Below are 13,602 nucleotides of genomic sequence, written 5' to 3'. Positions count from 1 at the left end.
ACAATGCTCCCCTCCAGGTTAATGCCTCCTATTTATCAGCAGCAGTTCTCCTCTAAAGATTCTTCATCTTAAAGAGGACATTGGATTAATCAGATCCGCCCCCCCGCCCCCCCCATGGTAGCATATTAAGCACAACTCTGCTAACTTCCCCCATCTCCCAACAGAGAACCGCACTTCACTTAAGACTGAAAGAGAGTTATCTTATTCTTAGTGCTTTTTTCACGATTGTTTAGCTGTGTGTGTTTCGTCTGTGTGTGTTTCGGTTGACACAAAGACACATGGACAGACGTACACTTTTAGATTTGTGTGAATGTGTGGGTGTTTGTCTGTGTGTGTGTGTGTGTGTGTGTTTGCCCTCTGGTTAGCGCTAACTAGTGCTCCGTCTCTCTCCACTGTGTGTCCTCAGCAAAGTAAGTCAGTGGCCACGCTGGCGGCGGACACGAGCCGCCACCTGCTGGTGTGTTTCCTGTGGGTGATGAAGAACGCGGAGAGAGGCCTGATCCAGCGTTGGACGGTGGACATGCCCTCCTCCCAGCTCAACCGCCTGCTGGAGCTCCTCACCATCTGTGTCTCCTGCTTTGAATACCGGGTCAGTCTGCTCTCCATGCTTCCACCTGTTTCCCTTTGCTTCCCTGGCTTTTGGTCCGTCTGATGTATTTTTATGACCGCATTAGCCTCTCTTCATAAAGTGTGTGTGTGTGTGTGTGTGTGTGTGTGTGTGTGTGTGTGTGTGTGTAGGGTAAGCAGAGCAGTGACAAGGTGAGCAACCAGGCGCTGCAGAAGTCCCAGCAGGCCAAGCTGCAGCTGGAGGAGGCCCTGCTGAGAGGCATGGGCGCGCGGGGAGAGATGATCAGAAGAGTCGGAGGTACTTAAGGCCAAATGACACATCTGAGTTGATCGGCCTCCGTGGGCACGGGCGGGTCCCTTTGCCGGAGTGGGTATTTATTGTCGGTTTAAATCACGTCAGGCGATCTTTATGATATGAAGAGGTTGTGTCGTACAAGTGAGCGTGGGATATACGCGAGCCTCCTCAAATAGTCTTAAACGAGTGGCAGTAGTCCAATGTAGCGGCGGCTATTTAGGACAAAAGCATGGTTAATTAGGATGAATGTTTAGTTTGTTAAATTGAGTGTGTCATCTTTCGGCACATTGAACGTTTTTTTCTTATTATTACATTTCATTTCATTTTCTTTACGCAAAGCTCGGCTATTAGAAACAGAACCATTTCGAATAAGAAGATATGTGTGATTCGCTAAATTGTGCTATCTTAGTAGCTAATGCTAATCACTGATCGTTTGACCTCTTTGGAAGGAATGGAACGGACATTGGGTCAGAGGGAAAACCTACGCTGGAGGAAAGACCTCACTCAGTGGAGACAGACCAACGACAGGCAGGACAAGTAGGTATTCTGTTCTCCACAGAGTAGAAAGGTGGCTTTTAATTCAACCTCAATGATGTAATAGTTTGTTTTTTGTTGTACTTCTTAATCGTTGCGCTCTGCATGTCTTCTAATCAAATTTGCCTCATTGTCTCATTGTTTTCCTCCCTTTCTTTCCTCTGTTCTGTGTCCAACTACCCTCCCCGCTCTCCCCCACTGTGTAACAATGTCATCAGAACAAAAGCCGAGTTGGACCAAGAGGCTGTCATCAGTGGAAACCTGGCCACCGAGGCTAACCTCATCGTGTTGGATCTGCTGGAGACCATCGTACAGGTGAGATAACCCTATCACCTGCAATACAAAGGTTCAAAATATATACGTTTTGCCTTAGAGCTCTGTTTCGTTTTTTATTGACAAATACCCAGCACCTTTGCATCATTTAAATAACAATTATAGTAAACATGGGCTATGCTAGCTTATTATACAATACAAACACGTGTAGGCCTAGAAACCTGTCATTCTTTTTAACATGACGTTGGATAAGAGCTTTGACTATTACACATGAGTCTAATAATAGACTCTTGATCTTTAGTCCCTTCCAGTTGTATCATACATGTTGGAGCGCCGTACAAAACCTTACCGTCCATCGACCGGAGTAACTCACGTCATCCATCACCATGCATATCGTCGGCTGGTTGGAGAGTTTGCACACTAGGTGCTGTCTATGTGTGTGTACGGACCACCTGATCATCTGTGTCTCTGAATCAGGCGATGCCGCTGGCAGACTGTAAGGACAACGTGACGGGTGGGGTCCTCAAAGTGCTGCTCCACTGCCTCACCTGCAACCAGAGCTCCAGCTTCCTCTCACACGCCTTCAGCACGCTGCGAGCTCTCCTAATCAAGGTACTGACGTCGGTGTTTGTGGGGGGAGAGGGGGGGGGGAGAGGGAGGGAGGGAGGGAGAGGGAGAGACAGAGAGAGACGTTGGTCTAATTAAGTGTCCGCTTATTAAGCGTGGGGATGCTTCGCAGGCGGTACTAGCTGGGATTAATGTCGGCTCATTACTTTGCGTTCAAGCTTGGATGCTTTATTATATGATGTACAGTATCATCAATTTAAACACTTAGAACTGCTTTATTTCTTTACTTACTCTCTCGCTCCCCCTCACCCTTTCCATTGTGTGTCCGTGTCTGTGTCTGTGTGTTTGTGCGGTTGTTTGTGTGTGTGTGTGTGTGTGCGTGTGTGTGTGTGTGTAGTTTGGAGACCTGCTGTTTGAGGAGGAGGCTGAGCAGTGTGCAGACCTGTGTCAGAAGGTGCTCCAGTACTGCAGCAGTCCAGTGGATGAGAACAGGAGCCAGGCCTGTGCCACCCTCTACCTCATCATGAGATACAGCTACAGCAACGCCAGCGTGAGCCCACCACCCATGCACACACGCACGCAGGCACATGCCCTCGCGCTACACATGTGCATAATTGTGGTGGAGAGTGATTTTTTTTTTTTGGTATACAGTGAAATCTCAAGTATCAAGAGCTGCATAGGAAAGCATGCAGGCAGTCATAACTGTGACAGACTGTATCTGTAAAAGTCTGTCCCATTCACCGTAAATTAGAGGACAGGGCTTTTGACACACCACACATAAATACACACATACATAAACACACACACACACACGAGCAGAAGGGAAGTTCATCATGATTCTCGTACTCATTCCACTCATACCCATATTATTATCTTCTCTTCTTCCCTCGTCTGCTCAGCTTTAATGTCTTCCCTGTGTCTATTTTGGGGTTTTGGTGGAAGACAGTTTTCTGCTGAGGGATGTGTTTCTGAGCAGAGCCGACCTATCCGTCACCGTCTGCCCGCTGTGTTCCCTCCACCTTCTGACTAATGAAAGCCGAGCTGTGCGTGTGTGTGCGTGTGTGTGAGGGGGAAGGGGGAAAGAAAAGGGTATGAACTTAAGGAGGAGGGGAGAATTTATTTGGTAATTCTGTTACTCCGGCTGCAGCCGAGGTTTCCGTCGTTGACGGTGTGTAGTCCCAGAGTCGAGCACAAGCCTAAATACACAACAGAGCCTCACACACACACACAAACACACACGGGCACATGGTCTTTTAAGGATGAGTGGCTTTTCCCTCTGTGCGTGTTTTGTGTTTATTTATACTATCGTAAACGGGCAAGATCACAACAGTCATTGTGAGTCATCCATACTGCCTCTCTCCTCTGCCATTTCCCCATCTGCTCTTCGTCTCCCTTGTTCATGAAGACAAATTAGACCAGGCTTTGTGTCCCATTAAAATTATCCTATCAAAATGAATGCATGAAGATACGCAAGCACCAAAGAGTATTACTGGGGCTGCAAAAACGACCAAAGTCTCATATTCAGCAAGAAAATGGTATAAACATTCAGCATCTTTTGACTATGTGTTACTAGTGTCTGTATCATTATGCAATACGTTTCTTTTCTATAAATATCTAATATATATGATTATATTGATATTATTGTTATTATTTATGATTATATTTAGAGCAACAACTTGTGCTGATCACACACACACACACACACATACACACACACACACACACACACACACACACACACACACACACACACACACACACACACACACACACACACACACACACACACACACACACACACACACACAGTGTGGCGGGCTGGCTTCTGGGTCTCCAGCTCCATGCGTAGTTGAACAGAATGGGGCCGTAGAGATGATCCATGGGTGATTATGTCTTCACTAATGGGAGATCATTTCCCGCTTTGCCGGGCCATCTTGGAGATGGATTGAGCTACATGCACACACGCACAAGCACACACACATGCATGCACTCACACAGGCGTGCACACACACACGGACACACACACACACAGATCTAGGACCATCTCCGACGGATGGAGAGGGTGGTTGTTTGGTAAAAGGGTTTTGATCTGTCTGAGGGGTGGAAGAGTGAAAAGATGACCTGAGAGACGGTTGACATTTCAGAGAAGAAGAACGGGAATGGATGGAAAATAAGGTTGCTGCAGACAAAATGGGGTTTCAGTTAATTTAATTTCATCCTGCTTCAAGATTAAAATAAAATATATCAGGATTTGCTGTATCATAGCACTTCAGCCTATAACCATTCGGAATCACTTTGACAAGTTGGTAATTTAATATTTCTCCTTGCTGAAATGTTGATTTAAAGGAAGCTTATTAAAATTGCAGACGGAGGTTTCCAATTAAATGCGGATCAGGTGGAGGCGACACTTCAGTTAGTGGTGTGTTTATCTACCATCAACTGCAATCTTGTTTCATCCTCCAGAATTAATCAGAACAGCGATCTGCACGCCACCATGCAATCTAAATGACACAATGCTATATCACTTGCAGAATATCTCCCAAAAGCATTCGTAATTGCCACTATTCGTGAACATTGGAAAAATGGATGGTGCTAAAATACAGAATTGCGCAAGAAATAAAGCTTGATGTATGCGTTTCGCTCAGGAAAACATTTATCATTCAGCCATGATACATATATTTATACAAACCAGATGAATACTTGTTTATAGACTCTGCACTCAAAGAGTCACACATCTGTTGCCTTGTGTCCAGCAGGAATTTATCCATCTCTTGCTTTAAATAGAAACCCAGATCAAACCATAGCAGAATCTGTGGGGAAAAATTATTTGGCAAGAGTTTCTTCCATTTCTCCCTTATTTTACACGAAGAGAAACGACGTATACTTTCAACAATGTCATCAAACACTGGCGTCAGTAGGTTTTGTATACTGGCGTGTATGAAACATTTCAAAACATTCATTCACAGCAGTGAATAGAGGTGATATTTTAATCACATAGGATGCATTATTTAGAAATTTTAGATAATTATGCTTTTTTGGTATCTGTACATTTCCTTTTGTTCTTAATGTGTATAACTATACTTTTTTTAATAGATTATATATATTATTTTTTTCATGTGAGGTAAGTATCCACACTGCATTGAAGATTTGTACACCCTGCCTTTGTAAAACTCCCAGCCGAAAGGGTCTCTGTTCAATCCCTGACATCTAACATCTATAGTCCATCTATCTATAGTTGTCTATCAGGCGCCTAACATCAAACCTCCCTGACGTTTAGAACAATAGAAATCCCCCTAAATCACATTAAAGCGTCCGCAAACAAAATGATCTGAATCGTACCACAGCATCACTGGTGGGGGAACTATTGGAGCGAATGGGAAGCCAGCTTCCAACACATGTCCCCTCCTCTCTGCCCCCCTCGGTCCTGCTGTGCAGAACTTCTCCAGGGTGAAGATGCAGGTGACCATGTCCCTGGCCTCGCTGGTGGGTCAGTCGTCTGACTTCCAGGAGGAGTATCTGCGGCGCTCGCTGCGCACCATCCTGGCCTACGCTGAGGAGGACGGCGAGATGAGGAACACGCAGCTGCCCTCCCAGGTAAGACACGGGCACGCACGCACGGACAGACAGTCAGACAGTCAGACAGTCAGTCAGTCAGTCAGTCAGACAGACAGACAGACAGACAGACAGACAGACAGACAGACAGACAGACAGTCAGAGAGACAGACAGACAGACAGACAGACAGACAGACAGACAGACAGACAGACAGACAGACAGACAGACGCAAACACATATACGCACGCACAGACACACACAATTTAGTTACTAGATGAAATAAAATACCAATCTGATATTCACATCCCCCCCTCAAAGTACATCTCTCCAAAGACCCAGCGGCGAGAGATAGAAATCTTGAGAAAGGAACACATATGGGATGACTAACACAGCAGACGCAACTCGGTAGCAGAATAACAATGAGGAGAGGAAAAGGTGTATCATTCAGACCAAAGCTGGCTTGGAGGCCATGATGACACGCGGTGGTGGTGTGCGGTGGTGTGTTTCTCCTCAGGTGGATGAGCTACTGCGGAACCTCAACAGCATCCTGTCCGACACGGTGAAGATGCGGGAGTTCCAGGAGGACCCGGAGATGCTCATGGACCTCATGTATAGGTGGGTGAAGAACAAAAACAACCGTATTGTCTTACAGGCTTTGTCCTTGTTTGGTCTGTCTTATCGACTGCCTCTCTCTCACTCTCTGGCACGCTCTCTCTCTCTCCCCCTTTCCATCTCTCTCCCTCTCTCTCTCTCTCTCTTCCCCCCCCCCTATCCCGTGGCTCACTAGGAGCTGGCTGTTTCCTATTTCTCTGTGGTCTGGGCTTGTTTTGCCTCTATTTGCCGTCCTCGCCATGGTTACCATGTGGTAGCAGTTTGGGCCTCTGATCTGGACTGGGTGTATATGCAAATGCAAGCGGAGAGAGAGTGGTGTACGTGGTGGGGACGCGGCAGACAAAGAGGCGCATACATGTGCTGTGTGTTGGTTTAGAGATCACTCTGCGCTTCTGTGCTAATGCCCTCTACACGTGCCATTCATCATGCAGTCTGTTTGGGTTTAGGGCCCGTTCTGCGTGTGTACAGAATGTGTCCGACAGCCATGCAAAAAATGGCACAGCGAACGGCAAATGTACTTTTCCTGAAATCCTCGCCTTGATTCTCCTCAAATACAGACACACATGCACACATGCACACATGTGCATGCGCACGCACGCACACACAAACAGAAACACACAGGCACACACACACAGGCACACACACAATTACACGGGAGATAATCTGGCGCCCAGGTTCATTGTGTTCATTCATATAGCGAGCGGTGCACCTGGTTTACTTGAAGATTAATTGATTCATTCATCGTTTTGGTTTTTTGTTTTGCGTACGTTTGGCATGTCCTGATTCATTATTCATGCGTCGCTTGAACAGGGGAAACAAATTCCCATTTTTATTTTTTTCTAACTGAGAACATTTCCTTTCTGGAAGCATTTCGTATAAACAAATTAGTTCCAAATCAAGCACACACACATGCGCGCACACGGTTTCAATCTATTCTTAGCCCTACAGAAAGCTAACCTGAAGGTGTGTGTGTGTGTGTGTTTCCATTCAGGATAGCCAAAGGCTACCAGACCTCGCCCGACCTGCGTCTGACCTGGCTGCAGAACATGGCGGAGAAGCACAGCAACAGGAAGTGCTACACGGAGTCGGCCATGTGTCTGGTGCACGCAGCCGCCCTGGTGGCCGAGTACCTGAGCATGCTGGAGGACCACAAGTACCTGCCTGTGGGCAGCGTCACCTTCCAGGTACGTACTGTACTGTACAGAGCTCCCTGCAATCATACACCGTGCTGGGGATCTCGTTCACATCAATCAATCAAATCAGAAATATTGACGTATTGCAGTGTCATCAGTTTCTCTGGTCAAATATTTTGTACTTGCATGCATACATACATACATACATACATACATACATACATACATACATACATACATACATACATACATACATACATACATGCATACATACATACATGCATACATGCATGCATGCATAAATTCAAACTGTACATACAAGAAAGTGAATATACAACGTCCTATATACTACAGACCCTGTAGATGGGAGTTTTTTAGTGTTTTAGTATTTTGCTGTTCTTTCCCTATAGCAGTGAAAGGTGCTACACTATGAATCGGGTGGCCTTAATCGATAGAGAGGCGATTCAAATAGTGTGTGAGCAACAACCGAGTCAACATCATGTCCCATCGAGTACACCACAACACAACTGCACAGTGGTCAACAGGAGACACTGACCATCAACGTGAACACACACAAGCGCACACGCACAGAGACCTCCCCTGTGTTTTGGGACGGGACATTCGAACCCACCAGTTTTTCCATTGATCAGGCGATCATTTGATTAGCTTTCGCTTCCCCACTGTCGGACATCTCCCTGTTACATGCTGGTCACCTTCCTGTCCATTGATCATGTGATTAATTAAGGGGGGGAGACGGCCGGGACCGGCGGATCGATTTATGCAGGCCCCTTTTGTCTCTGCAGAACATCTCCCCCAACGTGTTGGAGGAGTCCGCTGTGTCTGATGACATCCTGTCTCCGGATGAGGACGGCGTGTGCTCCGGCCGCTACTTCACCGAGAACGGCCTGGTGGGGCTCCTGGAGCAGGCCGCCGAGCTGTTCATCAACGTAAGAGAGGGACACACTCACACACAGACACACACACACGCATGCACGCACGCACGCGCAATAACATCTATTATTCACTTGACGATCCAATTAAAATTCATATTTATATTAAATATAAAGAGAAACTGCTCACCTCTTTTTTGTGTTTCTTAGTGCTACTTTGTCCAATTGTTTGCGTTTTTGTTTTAAGGGGCTTAAATGGGATGCATTAGCTCAAGTGTTGATTGTTCTCAGCCTGCAAGTTGTTGTACAATTACCGATCTACATTTATGCTAAATGTAGATCTAATTAGATGGTATCTTTTTTGCTGTTTGCGGTTATAGATTGCCCTGAACCACGTGTGCATTGTATGCTTGATGACATGATCTGGTCATCAAGCGTACATCGTTCTCCGTTGTTGAACGTTTATCGTTCTCTGTTTTCTGTTTAGGGGAGTCTGTTCGAGACGGTGAACGAGGTGTACAAGATTATCCTTCCCATCCTGGAGGCGCATAGAGACTTCCGAAAGCTGGCCTCCACTCACGATAAGCTGAAGCGGGCCTTCGACAAGATTATTGAGAAGGTAACCGTTCAGATGCAGGATCAATATCATTATGGACAGGAGAATCAAGAGGGACGGGGAAAGTGAGTCGCTGCTTTGAGGCATATTGCCTACACACCAGCCTAACAGGTGGAGCCACTGAGAGACAGAAATATATAGCTATTACTCATTTAGGAATCAATTATTATTTTATCATTAGTTAATATTAATTTTTCACTTTCTTTTTTTTTTGGGGTTTACACAATGTGTTTTGGCAAAGGGGACCTATACTCCCAAAGAGTTAATGAAACTGCCACAATTTTGTTTTATTCACTATGTGATACAGTAGCGAATGTCCAAACATGTTATATTTATGTATGACGAGTGGCCTACTACTATTCCCAGTCCTCATCTGGTCCCACCTACTTCCATTTAATCTCAATCTGTTCTATGCCTCTATGCAAAACACAAATCTGCACTCACCCCCTGTAACACACCACCACCACCATATGTGCTCTCCCCATCCAGGGCCACAAGAGGATGTTCGGTACCTACTTCCGGGTCGGTTTCTACGGAGCAAAGTTTGGGGATCTGGATGAGCGGGAGTTTGTTTACAAGGAACCAGGGATAACACACCTGCCGGAGATCTCTCACAGACTGGAGGCAATTATTTCTGTATATTTTATCACATTTCATCGAGAGAGAGAGAGAGAGAGAGAGAGAGAGAGAGAGAGAGAGAGAGAGAGAGAGAGAGAGAGAGAGAGAGAGAGAGAGAGAGAGAGAGAGAGAGAGAGAGAGAGAGAGAGAGAGAGAGAGAGAGAGAGAGAGGTTACCATTCAAATGTTTTTCCCTTCTAGTTGTATTTTTTATATATCTGGTTGTGAGTGGGCAGGGGTTGTGCGTTTCGAAACGACGTAAATCATTTTCTTCATACAAACTTCAAAATTAAATATTAAATTGGTTATTAATATAAGTAATACAATTAAAATAGTTGAATAGCATTCAAATAAAACAAATATTGCTAAACTACTTTAACTTTCAAGTGGATCTTTTTTGTATGGACATCCTTACAATTGACGAACGGTCATAAAATGTGGCTGAATTGTTTAGTCAAATATATCACATTCATGTTCCCACTCGCCTTAGAACTTCTACAGTCAGTGTGTTGGAGAGGATTCCCTGGAGATGATCAAAGACTCCACCCCCGTGGACAGGAAGAAACTCAACCCCAACAAGGTAGGTAGTCGAGAGACACTCTGCCACGCTGTTACCCCACACTACCTGCTAGAACACAGGAAGGCTGCAGGGCAAAACTAAAAGATGACTTCGTTCTTTGGAGTAAAAAGTGAAATAAAAGTGAAATGACTTTTTATGCCTTGTCGGATAGCAACCTATGTGGTTTGGCTTTAAAATAATTCTTAATGTTTTTAAAGATCAGCTAATGAAAATTTTGCAGCCATCACATTGCACTTTCCTCTTCTGCGTCTATGAAACGTCCTTAGTCGTTTGGACCTTCACCCTAATCGGAGCCGCATCTGAGATGATTATCTGTAACGCTGTTGATCAACGACAAAGAATTTAGAGTCTGATTCGGAACCTCTCTCCAGGCGTACATCCAGATCACGTATGCGGAGCCCTACTTTGACGACTACGAGATGAAGGACCGGCTGACCAACTTCGAGAAGAACTTCAACCTGCGGCGCTTCATGTTCACGACGCCCTTCACCAGAGCGGGCCGCCCTCGGGGAGAGCTCAGCGAGCAGTACAAGAGGAAGACCATCCTGACCACCATGCACGCCTTCCCCTACGTCAAGACCCGCATCAACGTCATCCAGAAGGAGGAGGTAGGCTGCTGCGGCATCCCCCAGCCAGGCCTGCTCCTCCCTGTCTCTGATCTGCTCCTCATGTCGGCAGACCAACGTCTTGGCCAGTAGCTGCATGTGGCTACTCAGAACGTTGTCTCCATGCCGCTGAAAAAAAATAAGACGTCACTCAGACAGGATGGCTCTGTTGTTTGCATCCTGCCCACTCGTATCTTCCTTTGTTTGTGATCTGGGTCTCTCTTTCTCGCTTATCGACGTCCATCAATCTCTCTCTTTCTATCTGTTTCTTCTATATTTAAATATATAAATATATGTTTAATATAGATAGATAGATAGATAGATAGATAGATAGATAGATATCTCTAATGTAGCCCATCTTTTATGGCCTCTGCCACTTGGAAATGGAAATATTTATCTATATCTAAATCCATATCTGTTGTCGTTTGGACAAATGTAGTTGTAACGTATGGACTATTTTTCACCAGTCAGCGCCATACAGGAAACTAAGCTACCTGCTCACTAATGACATGCATCTAGAAATAATGGAACTTTAAACTAACTGTAAAGATGAGGGAAGCATCTGCTGCATTAAAAAATGCTAAATACTAAGGCATCATAGCCATTATTTAGCAAAGGAAAAAAAACTTTTTCTAAGTCACTTCCTGCATTTGTCTCCAGTTTGTCCTGACGCCCATCGAGGTAGCCATCGAGGACATGCAGAAGAAGACGAGGGAGCTGGCTGTGGCCACACACCGAGAGCAGCCCGACCCTAAGATGTTACAGATGTTGTTACAGGGCTCCGTGGGAGCCACCGTGAACCAGGTAGGGTTCCACCTCCACACTTGGATTATTTGTTTTACCACTTGAACAGATCTTCTTTGTGTTTACTCTGATTTCATTGTATTATTCTCATCTCTTAAACGGTTAAATCAATTACAACGGCTGATGTGTTGTCTTGAAAATCGCATTTTGAAGAGTGGCAGTTTACTCCTCTATCGCCTGCCGAGTGTTCGCTCTGTCATGTGGTTGAGAGAGAAGATCAACCGGCATCATTTGATCCAGCGCTTTTTCTTTCGTTTCTATTGGGTTACATTTTCTATTGTGATCACACGGCACAGGTGGGACACATGACAGTGATTGCACATCAAAGCGTCGGAGCCCCATCAATAACCCTAATCCTTCCCTTTTACCTCTCGGCTGATTTAGTTAAAACGTCTGCAGACCCCACCCCCCAACCCCCAGTGTCCCCCCCCCCCACACACACAGACGACCCCCCCCCCCTCCGCCCACGTCTTCCCTTTTATGTCTCCATGTGCTGCACGCCGCAACGAAACCCTGAGGTCTCTTTGATGTGTTCCCTCATTGCTCCTACCATGAGCTACGCTTCGCGCTGGGGATGTTGAAAGCGGGGGGCGAGACAGACTACGGTGACTCCGTCTCCATCTCCTGCCCCACAGTGCTCTATCTTCCCAGAGTCTTATCAGACTGGATCTGATGGGTGCCTTGCTAAACGTACTTGTATACATAGTGATAATGTCGAGCAGCTCCACCTACAAGCTTAACTCCTGTAATCAGTGCGAGTGAAGACGGCCCTCTCTCTCTCTCTCTCTCTCTCTCTCTCTCTCTCTCTCTCTCTCTCTCTCTCTCTCTCTCTCTCTCTCTCTCTCTCTCTCTCTCTCTCTCTCTCTCTCTCTCTCTCTCTCTCTCTCTCTCTCTCTCTCTTTCTCTTCCCCCTATAAGGGGCCCCAATGTGAGGGAGGGCCCAGCTCCTTCTTGAATGCGTTTATGATGCTAATCAGAACTGTTTAACTGTAGCAGTAGTGATGCGGGCCGCTGCGCGGCACGCTGTGGTTTTATGATGAATGTAACGGGGGATAACAAGGGCCCGGACGGGGGGGCCAAATGGGAGCCAAATGGTGGGTCTATAGAGGATTTAGTGGATGCATTAAACATGCAGCGCACTAATCACGGCCTGGTTCTCTGTCTCTGATCTCCGCCTCATGGTCCAGACCAACAGCCTGGTTGGCCAACAGCCCAAAGCTGTGGCCGCTGACCACGTTGTTTTCCTGCCACTAAAAAGGGAAAATAAGAAATGAAAATTATTTTTCTTTTTCTTTTTTTAAGCGCCTTAGTGGTTGCATCTAATCTGCCTTTATTTGTAATTCATGTGTGTCTCTGTCTCTCCTTCACTCCATCTCCTCTTTCTATACTTGCATCTCTTTATCTGTCTCTGTCTCGCTCTTTGTCTCTCTGTCGTTGCCTCGCGCTATTTCTTCCTCCTGTGTGTGTCTCTCTCACTCTGTTTGTCTCTCCCTCTCTCTATCTCTGTCTCTCTCCCTCTTTCTCGTTGTGTTTGTTTCTCTCTTACTCTGTGTGTCTCTCCCTCTCTCTTTCTCTGTATCTCTCCCTCTCTTCCTCTTTCTCTTTGTGTATTCTCTCTCTCACTCTGTGTACATTTCTTTCTCTCTCTGTCTGTCTCTACATCTCCAGGGCCCGCTAGAGGTGGCCCAGGTCTTCCTGAACGAGATCCCTGCCGACCCCAAGCTTTACCGGCACCACAACAAACTGCGGCTGTGCTTCAAGGAGTTCATCATGAGGTGAGAGGAGACCCCATAGACCTCAACTGTAACTAACAGCTCAGACCCAATCTCACAAAACCAAGCAAAACAACAAACGCTGCCTTCCCACTGCGGGCCATAAACCCCAAAGAAATGTTAGGTTACACCACCAGCCCCCCGAACCCCCCCGTGGAGTTTTCCGCCTGCGTCTTTCATTTTG

The 13,602-nt window shown here is 46.0% G+C and overlaps 1 protein-coding gene across 3 annotated transcripts in view; it reads left to right on the top strand.

Moving 5' to 3' along the window:
• Positions 1-13,602, top strand: part of dock8 (dedicator of cytokinesis 8) — a 49,460-nt gene that overhangs the window by 31,417 nt on the left and 4,441 nt on the right. For all 3 annotated transcript variants that reach the window (XM_030358533.1, XM_030358532.1, XM_030358534.1), the window contains 16 exons: positions 407-589; positions 739-865; positions 1,312-1,399; positions 1,615-1,711; positions 2,147-2,281; positions 2,634-2,786; positions 5,672-5,830; positions 6,304-6,404; positions 7,393-7,585; positions 8,338-8,481; positions 8,912-9,043; positions 9,530-9,664; positions 10,148-10,237; positions 10,609-10,845; positions 11,503-11,646; positions 13,315-13,421. In XM_030358533.1, coding sequence (XP_030214393.1) covers positions 407-589; positions 739-865; positions 1,312-1,399; positions 1,615-1,711; positions 2,147-2,281; positions 2,634-2,786; positions 5,672-5,830; positions 6,304-6,404; positions 7,393-7,585; positions 8,338-8,481; positions 8,912-9,043; positions 9,530-9,664; positions 10,148-10,237; positions 10,609-10,845; positions 11,503-11,646; positions 13,315-13,421 — 2,225 coding nt within the window. The remainder of the gene's footprint in view (positions 1-406; positions 590-738; positions 866-1,311; positions 1,400-1,614; positions 1,712-2,146; positions 2,282-2,633; positions 2,787-5,671; positions 5,831-6,303; positions 6,405-7,392; positions 7,586-8,337; positions 8,482-8,911; positions 9,044-9,529; positions 9,665-10,147; positions 10,238-10,608; positions 10,846-11,502; positions 11,647-13,314; positions 13,422-13,602) is intronic.

The sequence above is a fragment of the Gadus morhua genome, chromosome 6, assembly GCF_902167405.1.
Source record: "Gadus morhua chromosome 6, gadMor3.0, whole genome shotgun sequence".
In the NCBI taxonomy this organism is placed as follows: domain Eukaryota; kingdom Metazoa; phylum Chordata; class Actinopteri; order Gadiformes; family Gadidae; genus Gadus; species Gadus morhua.
This window is presented reverse-complemented; position numbering and strand designations above follow the sequence as displayed.